Genomic DNA, 23860 nt, shown 5'->3' on the forward strand with positions numbered 1-23860 from the left:
ACAGGCACCAATTTGTGCCATGGCTGCTCTACTTCCATTCAGCTCCCCGCTAGTAGCCTAGGAAAGCAGTGGAGACTGGCCTGTGTTTGGGCCTCTGCACCCACGTGGCAGATCTGAAAGAAGCTTCTAGCTTCAGCCTGGCCCAGTGCTGGCCATTGTGGCCACCAGGGGAGTGAATGGAAGACCTCCCTCTCCCTCACCTCCTCTCCCCCTCCTCCTCTCCCCCTCACCTCCCTCCTCCTCTCACCCCTTCCCTCCCCCCTTCACCCTCACCCTCTCCGTATTTTATTTTTCAAATAAAAAATAATATAAAGAAATAAATCTTTTTAAAAACTGTGTAATCAGTGAGTTCAATATATACCTTCCAAATCTGTTGGGGTACTTACATTTTGACTAGAGCTTGATGTTGGAGGAAGAACATATCCATTTCAGTGTGAGACTCCTTTCTATTTTCAGAAAGAAAGATGGGGAAATTCTGTTACTAAAATCAAATTCTGTCTTAAAATATCCTTAACCTACTTTTTATTTTCTGAATGATGACGCCGTACTTCTTGCATAGAATTTCACAACTCACATTTTTTTTTTTTTTTTGACAGGCAGAGTGGACAGTGAGAGAGAGACAGAGAGAAAGGTCTTCCTTTTGTCATTGGTTCACCCTCCAATGGCCACCGCGGTAGCGCGCTGATCCGAAGCCAGGAGCCAGGTGCTTATCCTGGTCTCCCATGGGGTGCAGGGCCCAAGGACTTGGGCCATCCTCCACTGCACTCCCTGGCCACAGCAGAGAGCTGGCCTGGAAGAGGGGCAACCGGGACAGAATCCGGTGCCCTGACTGGGACTAGAACCCGGGGTGCTGGCACCACAGGCGGAGGATTAGCCTGTTGAGCCGCGGCGCTGGCCACAACTCACATTTGTTACCTCATTTTCCTTTAGCGATTTTTCCCTCTGGTATTTTCTTGCCATACGGAGGTCATTGAATGACTCTAAGATTTAACAGCAGTCCTTGGGGCCAGCGCTGTGGTGTAGTGTGTAAAGCTGCTGTCTGCTGTGTCGGCATCCCATATGAGCGCTGGTTCGAGTCCCAACTGCTCGAATTCCCATACAGCTCTCTGCTGTGGCCTGGGAAAGCAGTGGAAGATGGCCCAGGAGTTTGGGCCCCTGCACCCATGTGGGAGACCCAGCAGAAGCTCCTGGCTCCTGGCTTTGCATCAGCACAGCTCCACCCTTTGCAGCCATTTGGGGAGTGAACCAGTGGATGGAAGACCGATGGAAGACCTCTCTCTCTTTCTCTCCCCCTATCTGTAACTCTGACTTTCAAATACATAAATTAAAAAAAAAAAAAGCAGTCTTCAAAGCTAACTGATCAGTTGCTGTATTTAGTGTTTAGCCTGCTGCTATGTCCAAGAGGAGAATATATTAGAAAAGGAGGTAGACTAAGCATTGGGCCAAATAAGGGAGTGATATGGTCTCTTTCGCAGTAAAGGTGGACAACGGCCCATTTCTTCCAAGTTCAGCCTACTGAGTCCATGGACCTATGCATTAGGAGTGCTCTGATGTCTTTAAGCTATAAATTCTCTTTACCATTTGGGGACATTAGTAGCTTGCCTTTGGCGTTAAACTTTATCCACATGGATGTGGGTGTTTGGGGTGTAAAATATGAGCTTTTTATTATTATTATTATTATTTGACAGGCAGAGTGGATAGTGAGAGAGACAGAGAGAAAGATCTTCCTTTTTGCCATTGGTTCACCCTCCAATGGCCGCCGCGGCCGGCTCATTGCGCTGATCTGAAGCCAGGAGCCAGGTCTTCTCCTGGTCTCCCATGTGAGTGCAGGGCCCAAGGACTTGGGCCATCCTCCACTGCCTTCCCGGGCCATAGCAGAGAGCTGGCCTGGAAGAGGGGCAACCGGGACAGAATCTGGCGCCCCGACTGGGACTAGAACCCGGTGTGCCGGCGCCGCAAGGTGGAGGATTAGCCTGTTAAGCCACGGTGCCGGCCTTATTATATTTTTTTAAATATTTATTTATTGGGACCAGCACTGTGGCATAGTAGGTTAAGCTTTTGCCTGTGGCACTGGCATGACATATGAGTGCTGGCTAAAGTCCTGGCTGTTCCTCTTCTGATCCATTCTTTGCTATGGCCTGGGAAAGCAATTGGAAGATGGTCCATGTGCTTGGGCCCCTGTACCCACTTGGGAGACCTGGAAGAAGCTCCTGGCTTCAGATCAGCCCAGCGGAGGCCACTGTGGCCATCTGGGGAGTGAACCAGCAGATGGAAGATCTCCCTGTCTTTCTCTCTGTCTCTCTTAAGCATTCGTTTATTTATCCGTCTTAAATCTCTGAAAAATTTATTTATTTGAGAGGTGGAGTTACAGACAGAGAGGGAAACACACACACACACACACAGAATCTTCCATCGGTGGTTCATCCTCTAGATGGCCATGGCTAGGGCTGGGCCAGGCTGAAGCCAGGAGCCAGGAGCCAGGCGCTTCATCCATGCTCCCATATGGGTGACAGGGACCCAAGTACTTGGACCATCTTACGCTGCATTTCCCAGACCATTAGCAGAGAGCTAGATGGGAAGAGGAACAGCCAGGACTTAAACTGGTGCCCATATGGGATGCCGTCGTCTTAGGCAGTGGCTTTACACACTGTGCCACAACACCAGCCCCATGAGCATTTTATTTTTGAGGCGTCAGATGTTTCTCTTTCTTAAAGTAGAGGTCTTTTATCGGATCATGATAATACCACACACTGGCTTCTGCCGGGATCTGGTTTCTGTAGCTGGACAATGCTTAGGTTCCATCTGTCAGCGTGCTGAACTGTTCTTTCTCCAGAGATGCCATCCACACGCTCTGATATCCTTGTTGCTAACCTCTGTGGCTTGCTGCATCGTTGCAGCTGAATTTGAAGCCAGGTCAATGTCATTCCCTTCAAGGGCTAGCTCATCTCTCTGAGCTTGAGACACCGAACAACCAACACCTGGCCTCAACCGAACCTTGCAGATACGTTTTTCACCCGAGAAATTCTGGCTCTCAGCAAGAGACCCATTCTCCTGATGAAGGCAGTGAGGGGGAAGTGGGTGCACACAGACCTCATCCAGGAACAGAGGCCGGGGTAGCACCTTGATCGTGTTTGGTCCTCGACTCCAGACAGCGCGCAAGGTAGCCAGGGCCTTTCTCCTTGCCTGCCATTCGTCAGCCTGCAGCCTCTTTTTCTTTTCAAGGAGCCTGATCCTACGTGGATCAGTTAAGTCTCAGTTACCGTGAGTGTGTCCCTTTAGGGCCAGGGAGACATTTCCTGGAACATGGACAGTCTCTTGCTTTGCTGACAGTGGTCTCACAGTAGGTGTGGCAAAGAATGGACCTTGCTTTAAGTTTCTTTCTTTTCTGATTGAGTTATTATTTTTTGATCATAATAATATATAATTTGAGCAAATTGAGAGTTAATTTGTACTTCAAATTCTTTGCCCACTGGAGTTTGGAATTTGTGTCGTTATTCATGAAAAGTGTGGAGCTAATTTAAAAAAAAAATTATTCTTCTTTTGTTCTGATGGGAAGGCAGATCCAACCAGGTCCATTAACTGTTCTGAACAGCATATAAAAATATAGTATCCGGCCCCGCTAGGCTGGGTTGGGCTTGTCAGATGATTGTCTGTGGATAATCTCTTGATTGCTCTGTGCCACGGGAAGTCGATGAAAGATCACGGCATGAGATTGTGGGAAAATGGATGCAGAGAAATATTCTTCCTGCCTAGCAACGCACCCTGTGCAAATAGGACTCCTCCTCCGTTGCCAGATCAGGAACTCAGGGTTACTGTGCAAGGAGCAAACGTGAGATCAAGAGTGAGTGAGACCACATATGAATGCACACGCAGCCGTCCCCAAGTGTCCCGGGAGCCCGGCTTCTTGCTGCCTTTTGCTCCCGTTGCCAGGAGAGAGATGCGCTAGCTCTGGACTGCACGCATTGCCAGCGCCTCCACCAGCAGTGACGCACCTGGCAGCTGCAGCCCTGGGAAACCTGGGGTTTATCCTTCTGTAAACACCGTAAACAGGAAGGCGTACGTCAGCCATCTATCAGCCTGCTGTAAACCCGCCTTTTGTAGCTGCAGAAAAGGACATTAGGTGGTGATGAAGAGCTCTCCCTTTAAAAAAAAAAAAATTCAAATAAACGGAAGGGACACGGACAGAGAAGGGGTTCCCTCAAAACCCAGTGTCTTCCATTTGATTCCTATTTGTGGATTAAGGATGCTGCAGGCAAAGTCTCTTTGGAGCTCATTGTTTAGAATGCACAACAAAAATAGCCTCCGAGAGCTGCTTGCCAGGAGAGAGGCTTTGCTGTGACCATGGCGATTAATCTTCTTCGTGGGAAATCAGCTGTTCACAGCTCCGCCAGCAGAATGGCTGCTCCTGCCTGGGTGTTCCGTGGAGCGGCCAGTCCGGGGCTGTCGTCCCCGGACGCCCAAGTCCCTTGCACTGTCCCAGGAAGGTTGTCCATGGCTGTGGCCGTGGCTGGTTGGGGTGGGGGAAGCCAGACTTGTTCATTTATTCATTTACTCGTGAATTTACTGAATCATTGTCTGTGGCGCCCTCACTATGTTCCAGACTATGCTGGGCACAGGTGACACACAAGTGAGCTAAAGTTGACGCCATCCCAGTGCTGAGGGCCCTTGCAGTTCTTGGGGGGCAGGAGGGGAGCCAGATGGCCCCATCATTAAATGTATGTTTACAGATTGAGGTATGAGAAATGGCAAAGGGGCTGGAACTAGGCAACAGTTACTCTGAGGAAGCTGTATGTGTGCAGCGTTAGATCTGAGGGCAGGGTGTGTGTCTGAGCAGAGAACATTCCAGGCAAGAGAGGAGGGAAGGCATGGGGCCTCAGGGGTGACAGGGACACCCCAGGCCAGACTGAAGTAGGCAGGCATAGAGGTTAAAATTGATTAGGTTTGTGAGCTGTTAGACCACACCTTCGATATGCCCCTGTGTGACCTCATGCCCCTAACTGGCCACACCTGAGTGCCAATCAGGTTAATTAACCACTCCCCTTTGAAAGTGGATTAAAAACCTGGGACACGTGTGTCCAGCCATTTACCTACTGGCCTCTAGCCAGTAGGGGGCTGGCTGCAGCCCTGCGCCTCCTGGGCGCGTGGCCCCACCTGCCCCATGCTTCCTGGCCTAGATGCTTTTCCATGTGGCTGATTCCTGGTACTCGGGACGAACCCAGATCTACCTCTCTCTAATAGATAAAGCCCTCACTCTCCTATGCATTTTTTTTTAAGATTTATTTTATTTATTTGAAAGAGTTACAGAGAGAGGTAGAGACAGAGAGACAGAGAGAGGTCTTCCATCCGCTGGTTCACTCCCCAGATGGCCGCAACAGCCAGAGCTGAGCTGATCCGAAACCAGGAGCCAGGAACAGGGGCCCAAGCACTTGGGCCATCTTCTACTGCTATCCCAGGCCACAGCAGAGAGCTGGACTGGAAGAGGAGCAACTGGGACTCGAACCGGCGCCCATATGGGATGGCGGCACTGCAGGCCAGGGCTTTAACCCATTGTGCCACAGCGCTGGCCTCTCACCTACGCATCTTTCGCACTGAATAAAAGATTAAAATGTACCATACTGCCTCGTTCATTTATGCCGGCATTCAGAATTCTTCTGTGAATATTAGGCAAGAATCCACATGGGCTTACTAATATTTGGGATTTATTAATAAGCATAGGGTGATATCATATGGCACCCCAAATTCCGATAACATGTGGCACCCCAGATGAGACTTTTGGGGAACTTTAAGGGACTACATTTTGATACATATTTTAGGGGGCCAAATTCTGATATCAAGACCGTGTAGCAGTTAGAGATCTTGTAGAGAATTTTGTGTCAATTGTGAAGGCAAGTGGGAGGTTAGTGATGGGTTTTCATGTACCGGTGACCTGATGGGTGCTGTGTTTTGTAAAGATAACTCTGGTGGGGCCGGTGCAGTGGCGCAGTGGGTTAACACCCTGGCCTGAAGCGCCAGCATCCCATATGGGTGCCGGTTCGAGACCCGGCTGCTCCACTTCTGGTCCAGCTCTCTGCTGTGGCCTGGGGAAGCAGTAGAAGATGGCCCATATCCTTGGGCCCCTGCACCTGCATGTGAGACCCTGAAGAAGCTCCTGGCTCCTGGCTCCTGGCTTCGGATCAGCGCAGCTCCGGCTGTTGTGGCCAACTGGGGAGTGAACCAGCAGATGGAAAACCTCTCTCTCTCTCTGCCTTTCCTTCTCTCTGTGTGTAACTCTGACTTTCACATAAATAAATAAGTCTTAAAAAAAAAAAGATAACTCTGGCTTTGAGGGGAGAGGGGCCTGGAGACAGTCCTGAGAGGCAGGTGGAACACTGCAGCTTAAAACCGTGGGACTGGCTAGTTCCGGATCCGACATTCCTCGGTGCTCCCTCCCCTCTGAGCAGTGCTCAGATGCTATGAGTCCTCCCCCAGACCCTGTATTCCCTGTGTTTAGAGACACACTTTATTTGCTCTTGGGGCTTCTGTAGTGTCCTGGACACCAAGATTTGCATCTACTCTGTGTGTCCTACAAAATGCCGTATTTAAACAACGTGGCTAAGCGACTGTGAGTTTGCTATTTCTTCTTGAAATGATTTTCAAACACTTGCTCCCAGAGAAGTAATAGGCAATGTTCAGTGTACTCCTCTCCACTCCCGGGTTGTGGGCCAAGCTCAGAGCTGCACCAGCCCCTCCCACCTCTCTGGCTTTTTGCTCTCCTTTTCTTTACATAAAGGGCTGCTACAACTCCTCCTGTGCCTCAATGAAATTAATACATGGGGTGTGTGTGTGTGTGTGTGTGTGTGTGATATAAGTGCATGAGATTCACAGAAGAAGAGAGTTACTGTCACTTCTGAAATCAGAAGCAAAGGAACTGCTTCCTCTCACGCCTTCTCATTTGTTCTCGCACCTTCTGGGCGAGTCTGGTTTTATTAAGAATCTCTCCGTCCAAGTCAAATCCGAGGGGGTATAAATAGCACTGCTCTTACCCCCATCTGACCCGAAGATTAAGATTAGCATAAAACTCAGCCGGAGAGGTCAACAGGAGGACGAGGACCTGGGTTCTGGGTCGGTAGCCACTGAAATCAGACACTCAGAATCTCAGGCGAAGAATGTTTAGATACCAGGGCATTCGCGGGAGAAAAGGAATTCCGGCTTCTTTTCTCGTGCCAGGAGCTGGCGGTGCCAGATGGGAGAATCCTCGGACTGCAGAGGCTGGGCCTGTGGGATGGATGAGTTGAAAGGAGCAGAACCACAGGGTTACCTTGGGCCACTTCGCTCTGCATTCTCGTTGCACCTGCAAAACCGCGTCAGAAAGCGGCAGAGACAGGCGACTGCGATTTGTGTTTGCGTTCCATTCAGCCCAACCTGTGCTCTTCAGGCAGCCTTGGAGCCATAATGAAAACACAGTCTCTGCCTTCCATAGCTCAGTGAGCTGTTGTAAAGAGAAAACTAGATTATGCGTGCTAAAGCGCCCCGCAACGACAAGATAAAATGGGGGAGTAATATTACCATGGGAAACAAACGCAGCAAACACATAGCCCTTGCTTATTGCCAGGCACTGTTCTGAGTTACATTCACGATTGCACTTAGTTCTTACAGTCACCTTTTGAGGGAAAAGTCTGTTGCTATCTTTATATTTCAGATAGGGATGAGAACCACGAAGACCTGGGGGAACTCTACGTAAGCCATCCTGGAAGGACTGGTGCTAGGATTTAAACCCAGGCTGATTCCTTTTAACCACTATGGTTTGGGGGGGGGGGGGAGAGCCATAAAAGCATAAACTTTTGCCCACACTAGAAGACCAGCATTTGAATCCTGGCTTCACGGGCTGTGCTGTGTGGTCAGACTCTTAGGCAGCCTGGCCCTCAGCATGCTCATCAATGAAAACCCTTGTAGATGTTTGGTGGGGACCGAATAAGAAAACATGCCAAATATAGTGTTTAGCCAACAGGAGTCTGGTAAGTAGCCTATTAGTAGATGGTGGTGGACTAGTTTGCTCAGACTGTCATTAAAAAAAAATACCACAGACCAGGTGGCTTGAACAACAGGTGCATTTTCTCATGGTTTTGGAGGCTACAAGTCCAAGATCAAGGTGCCACTGAGTGGGTTTCCACTGAGTGTTGAGGGCTCTTGTCCTGGCTTGCCATCACCTTCCTGCTGGGTCCTCACATGGCCTTTCCTGTGTTGAGGGGATGGGGGAGACAGAGGGAGGGAGGGAGGGAGATAGAAATAGAGAATAGAGTTATCTTTTGTCTCTTCTAAAGACATCAGTCATGTTGGATTATGGCCTCACCTTTATGACCTCATTTAACCTAACTTACCTCTGCAAATGCCTTATCTCCAATTTACAGTCACACTGGGCACTAGGCCTTCAACCTATGAATTTCCGTGGACACGGTTCAGTCCCCAGCAGGTGGGAAGCTGAGGAGAGAGGGCTAGGAGAGAAGGGATGTTTCTGGAGTTTTAATGTGTAAGGTAGATGTCTCAGGCATCGCCTTAGGGAGGAGCGGAAGCCGTTGGCTATGTGTCATCCAGCAGCAGGGAGATGGGATCGGCACCACTGCGTGCTATTTGCTTTCTCTTTGGTATTATGGAAAACATCTTCCTATTTTCTATTTTTGATCTTGCCAGGTGAGCCTGAATTTAAATACATTGGGAATATGCACGGTAATGAGGCTGTTGGAAGGGAACTGCTCATTTTCCTGGCCCAGTACTTATGCAATGAATACCAGAAGGGGAATGAGACCATCGTCAACCTGATCCACAACACCCGAATCCACATCATGCCTTCGCTGAACCCCGACGGCTTTGAGAAGGCAGCATCCCAGGTGGGTGCCCGGCTGGTCAGGTGGGGCTGGCCTTCCTCATGGTTCATGTGCTTGTACATATGTGCTCATCGGTAAGTAACGCTGTCACCCGGAGTTTCCACAAGGCACACTGGAGAGTAAAAGTGGTGCAGGATTCAGCTGGCTGGTAAGAAAATAAGCCAGAACGTGAGGGGTTAAAGAATTTCTTCTTCAGCAGAGACTGAATGAGAAGTTTTGTTGATAAGTTAATTTTTAATGTTTTGTTCATGTTATTAAATAATTCCTATTAATTCATCCTCGTTTGTGACTAGATAAATTTCCTTCTAAAAATTTGCCAGTATGAAAAATACTGCTATGTGTTGAAGGGGAATCCCTCGGCTCGGTCTGGATGAGTCAGGAACACAGCGCCCTCTACCGAAGCCAAGGAGGAAGAGCTTCTGGCCAGACCAATGTTTTAATAGATGTCTAATCTTTGGTTAATCATGAGAAAAATTTAAAAAATAAATAAATAAAACAGAGGCCAGTGCCATAGCACACTAGGTTAATCCTTCGCCTGTGGCTCTGGCATCCCATATGGGCGCCGGTTCTAGTCCCGGTTGCTCCTCTTCCAGTCCAGCTCTCTGCTGTGGCCCGGGAAGGCAGTGGAGGATGGCCCAGGTGCTTGGGCCCTGCACCCATGTAGGGACTGGGAAGAAGCTCCAGGCTCCTGGCTTCAGATCGGCACAGCTCCGTCTGTTGCGGCCATTTGGGGGGTGAACCAACGGAAGGAAGACCTTTCTCTCTCTCTCTCTCTCACCATCTGTAATTCTACCTGTCAAATAAATAAATAAAAATCTTAAAAAAAAAACAAATAAAACAAAAAATAACTCGCCAATAAACTAAAAATAATGTGATATACTTTGGCTGTTAGAGAGCTAGAAATGAATGGTATTTAAGAGAAGCTATAGGGTGTATTCTCATTTTGATTGGACAGGATTGGGGATATAATATTTGTGGTTTTCTTCAGTTTGAAATAATTTTCCTATTGTATGGGAACACAAGTAAAGCTTTTAATTTTTATTTTTTAAAGAAAATATTTTGTGTGTGTAGCTGCAATTAAGAAAATCCAGTGGCCCAGTGGCTTGACATCTACTCACAGAGTGAATTTCTGTAAATAAGTATAACATTGATATGCTTTCCAAAGTTATAGGAGAAAATTCTAGTAACAAAATTGTTATTTGATGTCTTAATGTGATCTTGATCTTATAAGACAGATGAGTAAAAGGTTATCATTGCTGTAAGACACCAAGTCTTACAGATTTTTATTTTTCACAGTCTAAGGTATATAGGAGTACATGACTTAAAAATCCATCATAGATTTGAAGTAATTTAATCATAACACAAAATTCACATTTTAACATTAAACCGAGTATCTTGGAAATTCATTAAGTTTCTAGGTTGTAGCACAGTGAAAGGAAGCATTTAAATTGGACAGAAATTCCTCAAATCGCAAGACTCTAGACCTCTTGTTCTAGAGCTCGTTTTTCTTCAGGAGGACTACTGGAAGATGTGTTATTAAAATATGAACTATTCATGTTGGACTTATTTTAAGCTTCTAATCTTATTTAGTGATTCTTTTAAATATTTAAAAATAGTTTGCTGTGGTTTAGAGGCAATGAATATTTTAGTTAAATCTAAATACAGAATGTATGCTATTATTAATTGATATATACTGAATTTTTGAAATTGAATGACACATACCTCTTATTAACACTTAAAATATGATTCATCGAAAATATTTTCAAAATATCCAAACAAGTACCATAAATCGATACCTTCATTCTTTTGTAAGTAAAATAGTGAAAATTGCATTATAGGAGGATATCATTGAAATGAATACTTAATCCTTATTTTAAACTTATTTTAAAAACCATGAATAGAGACCTTATAGTTACACAATGCCGAATAACTGAACATCTTTGTGAATTTTTTTTTTTTTAGCCTGGTGAGCTCAAGGATTGGTTTGTGGGTCGAAGCAATGCCCAGGGAATAGATTTGAACCGGAACTTCCCAGACTTGGATAGGATCGTGTATGTCAATGAGAAAGAAGGCGGCCCCAATAACCATCTGCTGAAAAACCTGAAGAAGATTGTGGATCAGAATGCAAAGGTCGACCATACGTGTCTTTGTTGATTTCCGGGCTGTGTCCTCTAAGCTAAGGAGATGGGCCTTCACGTGTTTGTTCTTCCTGAAGGATACAGGCGTGCAGCGGGCGTCTGCCCTGTCACCTGCCGTGGTTTCGGTTACCCACCACCCAGCTCAGTCCAAAACGATTAAATGGGCAACTCCAGAAATAAACAGTTCACCAGGCTTTACGTTGCGAGCTGTTCAGAGTAGCGCGATGGAAGCTCGGGCTGTCCCACTCCATCCTCCCTGGCTGTGAGTGGTCCCTAGAGCATCCACACTGGATCTGCCACCCCACCATCCAGTGGTGTCTCTGTTAAAGAGATCAACTGTTTTGTTCAAGTCATTCTTGAACAGTTTCTGGGATTGGGACCCCGATGTGTGAGAATAGTGACGTTGGCTGTTTTATTACAGTATATCATTATGGCTCTGTTTTCTTGTGAGTTATTGTTAATCTGTGACTGTGCCTGACTTACAAATTAAACTTTATCAGAGGGATGGATGTCTAGCAAAAAGCATCTTATAGAAAGGGCTTGGTAGTACCTGCAGGCATTCACTGCGGGTCTCGGAAAAGGGGCGAAGGCTGTCATGTGTGGAGTAGTTAACTCTGACATGAAAGTCACGGCCATGGGCTGGGGCTGGACATGAGTCCTGCTCTCTGGAATTGGGTTCAGGGGTGGGGCCAGAAGGGAGGAACCCAGAGTGGGCATCTCAGTCACCATGGCCCTTGATCTGTGTCCTGTAAGTTCTCTTCAAGGTCTCCCGGTTCCCCGCTCTAGCTCCAGACTTTTGGTGCAGCTCCATTCTCAGTTTCACCTGCTCGCTGGGTCCCTTTACCCAGTGGAACCCAGGGCCACAAGCTTAGTGTCTCTGGAAACAACTATTTTGTTAGAATCACTATTCTTCCATTATCCTGATCATGAAAACCTTTGATTTTTCTGCTCCCCACCCTCACCAGCAGTGCGTTCCCACAGCTCCCACCTCTGCAGTCTCCCTTCCTTTGCAAAGACATTCCACGGCTTTGATTCAGGTCCCCATGGGCTCCTGCTCTGATGGGTGAGACTCCCACTCTTTGTGTCTATCCCCTCTCAGTTCTATTGAGTCTTCCCAGAGTCCTCCATAGTGAACCTCTCCACCCACACACACACACACCGACCCCCCCAACACACACACACACACACCCACACACACACACACCCACCCACCCACCCACACACACACCCACACACCCACACACACACCCACACACCCACCCACACACACACCCACACACACACACACCCACACCCACACCCACACCCACACACACCCACACCCACACACACACCCACACACCCACACACACACCCCCCCACACACCCACACACACACACCCACACCCACACACCCACACACCCACACACACCCACACACACACCCACACACACCCACACACACACCCACACACACACCCACACACACACAGTCACTCTTTTGCTTCAGACCTTGCCAGTGTCCATAAAGTGAAAAATGCTGACAGAGTGAAAAGCCAGTGTGGGAGACCAGTGTGACGGTGAAACTCGGAGACCCTGACTCAAGTTCTGGCTCTGAGATTTGCTGTGTGAGCTTTGAAAGGTTACTTAACATCTCTGTGCTTCAGTGTCTTCATCGGGAATGTGGAGAAGGCACAGTGTCCATCTCGTAAGATGCTCATAGAGACTGAATGAGTTAACACGCGGAGGGCGTGAGGTCGGGAGCCAGAACTCTCATCATCCCCGCGTAATTTCTCAGTGCTTCCTGTTAGGGAGGCACTCAGGGCTAGGTGGACACAGGCTCACTCAGCACAGGGTGTCTTCAAACCAACATTGTTTTCCGTGCTGCAGAGAAGTTGAATCCACCGTGGAAGAAGCGCAGGAGCCAGCTCTCAGTTCCTGCTTGGTTGCCGCAGGCAATTCTTGCTCCTCTTCTAAGTGGGAGGGGGAAAGAGCCACTTCTCCACCCGTTAGTGCTTCAGGGTCATTCACAAGTCCCTTGGCCCCTGGGAGCTGCCAGCTGGCTCACCCCTTAATCTGGCTTGGATGCTTGGTGCAGCCACACCCTCTCCTTGTTCGCGGGATTTTGTTTTCTCACAGTTCAGTGCCTGGCTCTGAGTCGTCCCCAGGTCTGGAATCCCTTGCCTTTGCTCCCAGGTCCCCTCGGGCCATGTCCCTCTGCTCTTGAGGATGCGTTTATCCGTGAGTCTGCATCTCACCCCCTTGTTCCCAGGACTTATAATCTGTAGTTGTGGACGGAGGGCCTGCTATGAGTGAACGTGCAATCCAGTCCCACAAGCAAATCTGAAAAATGTAGGATGTGAAAGTGCAGTGGCTAAAAATCCAGGCTGGGACACTGGGGGGAGGGTCCAGCAGAGGGCCCCAGATTGTTGACCTAAATTCTCAACATTCTCCTGCCTGTAGTTAGGATTCCTCCCAGAAACCTGGGCCCAGCCTACAGGCGGAGGCTGGTCTGCCTCTGGGCTGCCAGGGCTAGGCTCTGGCAGGACCTTCTAAGTGAGTGACCAGAGCTTCCCTGCCTGGGAGTCGCAGATACACTCGCTGCTTCTCAGCCCCCCAAAAGTACCTTTTCCAGGGACAGGGAGAGCTGGACAGGCCGAGGGCCAGCGAAGAGGGCACAGTCTTGTTAGTAATGACTTCAGCAGAAACAAAACACTGGCCTCACACTTTCCCATCTTTGTCTTTGTTGAACCTGTCTTTGTTACATCTGAGAAGCAAGGAAAATACTTTCTGGCACCTGTCATGGAAGAATTGTGAACTAAACTCATGTTGACCAGATGTTTGATTGGCACCTTTGTGCAAGTGACATTATTTCCAGCCTGCACCACCTTCTCCATCCCAGCTTTAACCTGGATCATATTTGTGTAATCTCTAGATAATTTTGTATTTCCAGCTTAGGCAATATTTGTTTAAATGATGCATGCTCATTGGTATTATTATTTTTAAAAGAATATTTATTTGAAAGGCAGAATGACAGAGGAAGAAAGAGAGAAAGAAAAAAGAGAGACAGATTTTCCATTTGCTGGTTTCCTCCCCAAATGCCTGCAATAGCCAGAGCTGAGCCAAGCTGAAGCCCAGAGCCTAGAACTCTATCCAGGTCCCCCCTATGTGTGGCAGGGACCCAAGTACTTGGCTTATCACCTGCTGCCTCACAGGCATGTTAGCAGGAAACTGGATTGGAAACAGGGTGGGGAGTTGAGGGCAGAACTCAATCCCAGGCCCTCCAATATGGGATGCCAGCTTCCTAAGTGGTGACTTAGCCTGGCTGTACCACAATGCCTGTGCTGATGGTGTTCTTTTAAATAGGAGCTTTTGGGTCCAGACCAGGGCTTACTTGGCTAATCCTCTGCCTGCAGCACCAGCATCCCATATGGGCACCAGTTCTAGTCCCGGCCGCTCCTCTTTCAGTCCAGCTCTCTGCTGTGGCCCAGGAAGGCAGTGGAGGATGGCCCAAGTGCTTGGGCCTTGCACCTGCATGGGAGACCAGGAGGAAGCACCTGGCTCCTGGCTTTGGATCAGTGCAGTTCCAGCCATAACAGCCATTTGGGGGTGCACCAATGGAAGGAAGACCTTTCTGTCTCTCTCACTGTCAAATAAAAAAAATAAAAAAGGAGCTTTTATTGAAAAGAAAAAAAAAAACCAAAAAACTCAGTGCCACTGCTTTTTCTAGATAAATGCAAATTAAAGAAAAATGCGTGAAAATCAAAGTTTAATCCCCTTCCTGAAACATAAAGCAAGATGTGTTTGTATGCTAATTTTTTAGTAAAGCTGTTTATAATTGGGGGTTGATACTGTGTGTGTCCCCTGCCTCATCTCCTTTTCCCCAGTTTGTCAGTAAGAATGAGAGAATGTTAAGACTTAGTAGGAGGCTGGCGCCGCGGCTCACTAGGCTAATCCTCCACCTTGTGGCGCCGGCACTCTGGGTTCTAGTCCTGGTTGGGGCGCCAGATTCTGTCCCGGTTGCTCCTCTTCCAGTCCAGCTCTCTGCTGTGGCCAGGGAGTGCAGTGGAGGATGGCCCAAGTGCTTGGGCCCTGCACCCCATGGGAGACCAGGAGAAGCACCTGGCTCCTGGCTTTGGATCAGTGCAGTGCCGGTTGTAGTGGCCATTTGGGGAGTGAACCAACAGAAAAGGAAGACCTTTCTGTCTCTCTCTCTCTCACTAACTCTGCCTGTCCAAAAAAAAAAAAAAAAAAAAAAAAGACCCAGCAGGGTACGAGACAGTTGGCAGGGATTTCATAAACGTCACTATATATCCCCTCCTACTCCCTTCCCTTCGCCCCGATACCTCTGTCTGTGTCTATCACCTAGGAATGCTTTGGAATTGCAAGGTTAGCTCTGCTGTTTGCTGGGCAGCCTTCCTGCGTTAGAGATGCAGATTCCAGCTGATACGGCTTCATGGAGTCTGGGGTGTGTGCTGCGGCCTTGGTGGAGAAGGGAGTGTACATTCTCCGTGAGCCCCTGGTGCTCCGGGGACCCCCCCCCCCGAGACGGGCCGCGAGGCCGACGCTCTCCTGGCGCCTCTGAGCCTCTCCGCATAGAGCTTCCTCTTGCTCTTCTTCCTGCTGGGTCATTTCTCACTGTCGGTCCAGCTGCCTCCCCTGTCATCCAGGCTCAGTGGATGAAAATGCATCCCATAATTTGTTGAGTTTATACTTACCTTTAATGGTTACAGTTGTGAAGAAACCTAAATCAAATGAGGAACTTCAAACAGTCCATGGAAGAATCGGGGAGCAGCTGTTTGGCCTAGCACCGTGCCTGGGTCCCACGTTGAGTCTGAGTTCTGGTTCCTGCTGCTGGCTCCAGCTTCCCGCTAGCATGCTGGAAGGTGGCAGTGATGGCGCAGGTGGTTGGGTCCTTGCCACCCATGTGAGAGACCCAGATTGTATTCCCGGCTCCAGGCTCCAGCTCTGGCCCAGCCCCGGCCTCAGTTGTTGTAGGCATCTGGGGAGTGAACTAGAGGATAGGAGGTTTCTCTCTCTCTGTCTCTGAAATAAATAAACAAAAAAAAAATTAAAGTTTATAGAAAAGTAGAGTTAACAGATACATTTAACTTGGTGTAAAACTTTTGAAATCCATGCATAATCTTTTTATGGTATGCATTTTCTATACATTTTTAATACCACTCCTAGAGTTTCAACTTATTTTGGGAGCCAAAGTCATTTAATGATACAGCCTAATATTTGGGCTGCATTTACCGTCTTTACATGGAAGTTTAAAGTTAGTTAAGTATTTATTTTTATTTGAGAGACAGAGACAGACGCACATAGATAGTCCTCCTCAAACGCCCTCCGTAGCTGGGGCCAGGCTGGCAACTCAATCTTAGTCTCCTACACGGCTGGCAGGGAGCCAAGTCCTCGAGCCCTCACCTGCTGCCTCCCAGGGTGCACGCTAGCAGGGAGTTAGAAATGAGAGCAGAGCCAGGACTTAAAGCCAGGCGCTCTGATGTGGGATGAGGGCCGCTCAAGTCGTATCTCGGCCACTGCAGCAAATGCCTGCCCCCAAGTGCAGGTTGTAAAGATAGGCCCAGCTGGTTTTAGGTTCCACAAGGGGCTTGATCTTGGGGGCGTCTTGGTGTCTTCTCGGTGGGCCACTTAAGTATGAGCAGTTCTCAAAAAGTTCTTTAGGTAGCAGCCAGACAAATAGCAAAAATGATACCCTAATCTTTTTGTAACCAACATACAATATGTTTACATATTTTTGGAGTATGGTATGGTAATTCAGCAGAGGTACACATTGTGTGATGATCAAATCAAGGTATCTACTGTTTCTCTTTCCTTAAACATTTACCATTTCTTTGCATTGGGAGCCTCTGGACTCTTTTTTCTAGTTCTTTATACAACATGCCATAAGTTGTTGTAAGCTATAGTCACCCTGCCATGTTGTATAACATTACAACTTATTCCAGGTAGCCATGTTTTGCTACCCCTGACCAGTATTCTAAATCACCCTTTTCCACAGTTATGAGTAGCACATGTGAAGAATAGGAGAGTTTTCTGCAGCAAAGTTGACATACTAAGAGTAATGTGTGTCTTCTGGCTCCTACTTTGGATTGGAATCCTTGCCTGTGTGGACTTGAACATGGTATTCCACACCCCCGAGCATCAGATTCTCCCCTGGGAAGTGGAGCTCCCTGTCTTTGTATATCCAGTGAGGTGTTATAAAGCACAATAAAATAGCATACATGAGAGCTGTTCACAAGCCAAACCAGGATACACAAATACATGATCTCACCCTGACCACCAACCCGTATGGACGCCTTTAGAATTCCTGTCCCAGAGAACAGTACAGATCACATCTCCAGGGACAGCTTTTCTTTTTACCACAGAAATACTTGGAGTTTTAGAATCTCCCCCACTGCTATTAAAAGCTCATCATAAAAATGTATCAAAGTTTTGGCTCCAGATTAATTTTTTGGTATACATTTTTCTCCTTTGTTTTGCTTCCAAGATATGAGGGGATGTGAATCATTCAAAAAACTCAACATGAATTCCTGAAACGTGTGCTTTTGTTTGTAAATTTAAGATGATCATTCCAAAGTAAACTGAGATTTTATAGTTACCTCTAAAATAGACCCAGACTAATATTCTTTTATAGGGACAGTGTTTGAAGTAGTAGAAGAAAACTGAAAAAAAAAACAGTAAGCTAAAGTTGGAAATAAAAATCTTCCACGTGTTTGAAGAACCTTAGATGAGGAACTCTGCTCTGCAGGCCAGCTGTTACCTTCTCTCCTTATCTTATTCTTAACTGTTAGGAACCGAGACGCATGAGCCGTGACAGATCAGCTAAAGCTGTCCCAACTTCTGTAAGTGATTTGCAGGTTTGTTTTCAATTTACCAAAGAGAGAAAAACGGACAGAACTTGTAAAGAAATTTAAGTGCTATTGAAATATTTTTTATTACACATCTGAGAAAGATAGATATGGGGGCTGCTGCTCTTACAGGAAACTTTTTTCCAATGAAAACAACCGCAAAGTGGTTGAAATAGGACCAGGTTCCAGTTTCTTCTTGACCTTTCCTATGTCTTTGCTGTCATGAGAGCATACCAATGACTCCAATTCATAGTCCTTTTCCTCTCCAATCCTTCATACAGCTTGCTCCTGAGACCAAGGCTGTCATTCACTGGATTATGGACATCCCTTTTGTGCTCTCTGCCAATCTCCATGGAGGAGACCTTGTGGCCAATTATCCCTACGATGAGACCAGGAGTGGTAGGTATTCTTGTCTAACTGGTTCATGGTTTGCAATGACTATACTCAGTGAGGGTGTATAGGATGACTTGTGTGATATTCTTTTAGATAACCAGTCGTTAAGTGATTTTGGCTATAGACATATGTATTGTTTAACAGGAACATCCCTTTATAATTTCATTTAGCAGTGGCACATCTGTTGGACAGAAAAAGACTGTCACTTTTTTTCAAAGTTTAGGTGAAGAGAAACAGGATTTTTTTCAAAAGTGTATGTGTTTAACTTGAGAGGGAGAGGAAGAAGGAGAAGAGAGGCAAAGTGGCGAGTGAGAGAGAACCTTCCTGTTCACTGGATCAGTTCCGATTGCTTGCCACAGGCAGGACTCGTGGGTGGCTGGGGCAGAGCCAGGAGCCAGGAGCCAGGTGTGCAATTTCAGTCTCCCACGTGGGTAGCAGGAACCCAATAACTTGAGAGGTCAGTGCAGCGCTGCTGCCCCCAGTGTCTGCTGGAAGCTGGAGTCAGGAGCCAGTGCCAGGGGTGAACCCGGGTGTTCTGATGGGGCAGCCAGTGTTCCAACGGCCAGGCTAGAGTCCTGCCCCCGCCCCCAGACATGATGCCGATAGAATACTTCTCAAGAGAAAAGAAAACAGTAGTCATAAAGTTGGGTCGCTCCTGGTCACTGGTAAAAGGGAGCAAGTACAGAAATTACATAGGCTTGTGCGCCAAGGACTTCCACACAGAGAGAGCCTCCTGGTGCCTGGGCAGGGCGCTGTGGCTCTGTTTGTGTGTCTTGGTGTGCGCTCTCAGCATTCTTTCTAGGGATGCCAGCAAGGGGAGTGTTGCTTGGTCTCCTCCATGAGTTTCAGTTGCACCTCAGGTAACGCAAGCTTTAGCTAGTTATTTCAGCTTAATTTTTCTTGCTCCAGGAAGTTTCCTGCATCGTATCCATTCCTGGGGACCTTGGAAGAGTTAGCGCTTTGTAAACATGCGATGATGCTTTTAGATATCGGAAGCTTTGGGAGCTGAAGAAAGGTTAGCGAAACAAAATTGTTAAATAAACTTAGGAATTTTGTGGCTTGCCAGGAGCTGGGAAATTTGTAGGCTAGGAATATGAAGGGAGCTCCAAAAGCCTCATGGAAAAAGTGCAATTGAAAGATAAGTTTATTAGAAATTTGGAAATCCATGCATAGTTTTCACATAATACAGTTTTCTGTGAACCTTTTGAAGTCCTCTCATATTTTATAGTAGTAAGAATTCAAAGCATAAAATTGGTATGATGTATTTCTTCAATGTACATCGGAGATTTAAAACGAAATCTAAAGTAGAGTACTGAATAGCTTGTGTGAGAGTGGTTCATAGGGTCAGTGAGGTTTGTGCAGGTGCGTTTTAAAATAACATTTAATCAGCAGGATTCTCTCTGTTATCTTACATGAGTACAAGTTCATGGGAAATGCATATTATGAGAAAACTATGATGGAATTGCAAAATTTTTTTTGCACCACAATAACCTTATTCTTTAATTCCATTTTTCATGAACTCTTTGAAGTCCTGTTTTATGGCCTTATCACCTTTTCTTGTGAAGCTCCAGTTAGTAAGTGGCATTTGCATTCTATGCAACTTCTGCATGGCAGTGCTAGGAGTGGACGTTACAGAACCTAAGCACAATGGGTAGTAGTTTAGTACTTAACCCTTCACCCCATTTCCCCTGGTGACATAGCTGGAAAAAAAATGTACCAGTGAAAACTCAACACGGAATCGCTCCTTGGAAAAACAAGCAGGGTATTCTGATCAGCGTCGAGTCCTTTCATCTTGAGAATTATTTTTGCAGGAAGCGCTCATGAATACAGCTCCTGCCCAGATGATGCCATTTTCCAAAGCGTGGCTCGGGCGTACTCCTCTTTCAACCCAGTCATGTCTGACCCCAACCGGCCACCCTGCCGCAAGAGTGATGATGACAGCAGCTTTGTAGAAGGAACAACCAACGGTGGTGCCTGGTATAGTGTGCCTGGCGGTGAGTTTCCATTCTGGTCTTTGTTTGTGTAATGGTTGCTTATTGACAGTTACCACTGAGAGTCAGCCATTTATATTTAGAAAGTCTTTCATCCTCCTCCATTGTTATAGATTGAATTTACAGTTCTACCAATAAATTTCCTGTCTATTTTGTGCAAATTTTTTGGTAATTAAGGCATACTTTTTCACAATACCTGTTTTCCATGAATTTTTTCTCATTTGAGAAAGTGAGAGAGATACAGACAACAGAGCTCCCATCTGCTGGTTTATTCCCCCAAAGCCTGCAATGGCCAGGGCTGGGTGGTTGCTGAAGCCAGGAGCCAGGAACTCACTTCATATCCTCCATGTGGGTGGCAGGGACCCAACTACTTGAGCCATCAACTACTGCCTCATCGGGTGCATATTAGCAGGAAGCTGTAACGAGAAGCAGTGCCAGGATTTGAATCCAGAAACTCCAATATGGGATGTGGTTGTCCAGATGAGCAGCTTAACTGCCAGGCCAAATGCCCAGTCCTCCACGAACACTTTGCAGACCCCTCCTATGTAGCATCAAGCCTCCCAATCCATCAGGGATGTACTATGACACTGGGGGATTCAGGAAACAGATAATATGTCAATCATCGCACATGACTCTCCAAGGTCTTCCCTGATAGAAAGGTAAGTTTAGAGGAATGTTCATTTGTTTAATAGGAGAAGACATCAAAAAGTTCATGGAGGGGCCAGTGCTGTGGCTCACTTGGTTAATCCTCCGCTTGCGATGCCGGCATGCCATTTGGGTGCCGGGTTCTAGTCCCAGTTGCTCCTCTTCCAGTCCAGCTCTCTGCTGTGGCCCAGGAAGGCAGTGGAGGATGGCCCAAGTGCTTGGGCCCCTGCACCCGTGTGGGAGTCCAGGAGGAAGCACCTGGCTCCTGGCTTCAGATCGGCGCAGCGCCGGCCATAGCAGCCATTTGGGGAGTGAACCAATGGAAGGAAGACCTTTCTCTCTGTCTCTCTCTCTCATTGTTGATAACTCTGTCAAATAAATAAAAAAATAATAAAATAAAATAAGAAGTTCATGGAAAGCACAATAATAATTTGAAAATTCTATCTTTCCATGAACTTTTCTTTTTAGATAGAGATGATTTATTAATTATTTATTTGAAAGGGAAAAAGAGGCAGAGAGAGAGAGAGAGGGAGGAAAGGCGGGAAAGGCGGGGGGAGAGGAGAGAAAGAATATGACTCTCCCATCTACTGGTTCACTCCTCAAAAGCCAGCAACAGCTGGTGCTGGGCCAGGCCAAGCTGCAAACTCAATCCAGGTCCCGCATGCAGGTGGCAGGAACTCAAGCACTTGGGGCATCACCTGCTGCCTCCTAGGAAGGTGGAATCAGAAGTGGAAGCAGGACTCAAACTCAGGCGTCCAGAATGCGATGTGAGCAAACCCAGTGCCATCTTTATAACCGCACCAAGTGCCCACCCCTCCATGAACTTTTTAAGGTTCCATTGTACCTTAGTAGGAATTGAGTCTTTTACCTTGTTGTCTTTCTTGAAGCCCATTCCAGAAACAGGGAATGTGGGTAACACCTGCCTTAGTACCCTACCTCAGCAATGCATTAAGCTAAATGATCACTTAAGGACCTGGGAGAGTTGGTGCTTTAGGGGTAGTAACTGTCTTTTCTAAGTGTGCTTTTCAATCACTGATTGAAACTTCCTCAAATGCACCAGTTGGTGTCTCTTTTGCTTGGCCCTCAAGGTGGCAGAGTGGCCTTTGTAGAGTTTTAATCACCATGAGAGTATTCTGATTTCCCATTTGGTTCTTTGGCAGGGATGCAAGACTTCAATTACCTCAGCAGCAACTGTTTCGAGATCACTGTGGAGCTCAGCTGTGAAAAGTTCCCACCCGAAGAGACCCTGAAGAGCTACTGGAAGGATAATAAGAACGCCCTCATTAGCTACCTCGAGCAGGTAAATGCAGCCCCCAGCATGCCCTGGGAGATTCAGGAGCATTTACACTGGTGTGCAATAGTCTCCCAAGAGGTGTTCAGCCCGAGGCATCCATCTGCCCCAGAATGAGGCTGTCGTATTTGGAAGACAGGTGTTGGCCATGGGTTAATTAGGCTTTCACTTGTCATTGCTTTTGTGCTTCATGGCTATTCACTGAGAATGTCTACACTGGAGAGTTGTGGAGAAGTGAGGTAGAACCTTGTTTTCATTTGTATTATTTGAAACGAGCAATCCCGGACTCTCACCTTCCCTGAGCCCCTTCGGTGTGAGGCATCCCAGGAAGCCAGGGGCTGAGCCAGGAAAGTGAGGCCCACAGGGTGCATGGTATACAGAAGAATTAAATCTTGAGCTCATGCAAGTGTAGCAGCAGGAGCTGCGAGTGAGTTTGTCCTTGACCGTACGTCCTCCATGCCGCGCTTGTCTCACCCTAGGCTCAGCTGCATCCTGGGTAATCATGATCATGACAGCTTACACTGGGCACTTATTGTTTCCCGGTCATTATCCTAAATGACTGGCATGTAGCAATAGTGGCACTTCGTCCTCATGACAACCCTATGAGGGAAGTTACATCAGTACCACCACGACCACTACCACCACCACCACTGATACCACCACCATCATTTTCCTCAGTGTGTGAATTACAGATGAAGAATCAGCTACACAGGGAGGTTACACAGGGAGGTCCTTCAGTCGGAATTTGAATCCAGAATCACTGTGCTAGATGCCTGTTATGACGTAGCTGGGACAGTCACCAGAGAGTCACTGATGCAGCCCTTCTGATGAGATCCATGTAGAATCGCAGAGGTTCTCATCATCTGCAAGTACTTCACTACTTCAGACCGGGACAGCCCCTTGCTGCCTCACTCCCTGTATAGGATGTGACATTGGTATTGGGAGGGGCAGTGGAAGGACGTAGACGCCATTCCTTGCCTGAGGGCCTAGATGGTGTTTGAATTCCGTTCTGAATGTGGTCATTTACACCTAAAGTCCAGCAGAGTGACGTCAACATCATGGCAGCAGAAAGACACCTTTATTAAGCTAATCTGATAGGAACAAAGGCTGTTAATATTTCGTCACTTACATATATCCATGTGTTTGTATAGACATATATATATATGTATAAAACCAATTCAGTTTTCAAAAATCGAAGTCAGCTTAGCAAGTCTTCTACATATGTCAAACATCCGTACAGCCCTACAACAAGGACTGTCATGGACTAGAGCCACTGGAATGGACCCGATTACAGAATGCCCATTCCACAGGATTTTTTTTTTTTTAAGATTTTATTTATTTATTTGAGAGGTAGAGTTACAGACAGTGAGAGGGAGAGATAGAGGGAAAAGTCTTCTGTCTGTTGGTTCACTCTCCAAATGGCCACAACGGCGGGAGCTTTGCTGATCCGAAGCCAGGAGCCAGGTGCTTCTTCCTGGTCTCCCAAGGACTTGGACCATCTTCTGCTGCTTTCCCAGGCCACAGCAGAGAGCTGGATTGGAAGAGGAGGAGCCGGGACTTGAACCGGTGCCCATATGGGATGCTGGTGCTGCAGGTGAAGGATTAACCTACTGCGCCATGGCGCCGGCCCCATTCCACAGGATTTTTTCAGTCAGTGGATTCCTGTTGCAAATTAGCATAAAAAATATGTTTG

The 23860-nt window shown here is 47.2% G+C and overlaps 1 protein-coding gene across 1 annotated transcript in view; it reads left to right on the forward strand.

The window, feature by feature from the left end:
- Positions 1-23860, forward strand: part of CPE (carboxypeptidase E) — a 124551-nt gene that overhangs the window by 90815 nt on the left and 9876 nt on the right. The window contains exons 2-6 of the mRNA XM_062198999.1: positions 8668-8864; positions 10824-10991; positions 18129-18246; positions 20052-20234; positions 22037-22176. Coding sequence (XP_062054983.1) covers positions 8668-8864; positions 10824-10991; positions 18129-18246; positions 20052-20234; positions 22037-22176 — 806 coding nt within the window. The remainder of the gene's footprint in view (positions 1-8667; positions 8865-10823; positions 10992-18128; positions 18247-20051; positions 20235-22036; positions 22177-23860) is intronic.

This window comes from Lepus europaeus, chromosome 8 (assembly GCF_033115175.1).
Source record: "Lepus europaeus isolate LE1 chromosome 8, mLepTim1.pri, whole genome shotgun sequence".
NCBI lineage: Eukaryota > Metazoa > Chordata > Mammalia > Lagomorpha > Leporidae > Lepus > Lepus europaeus.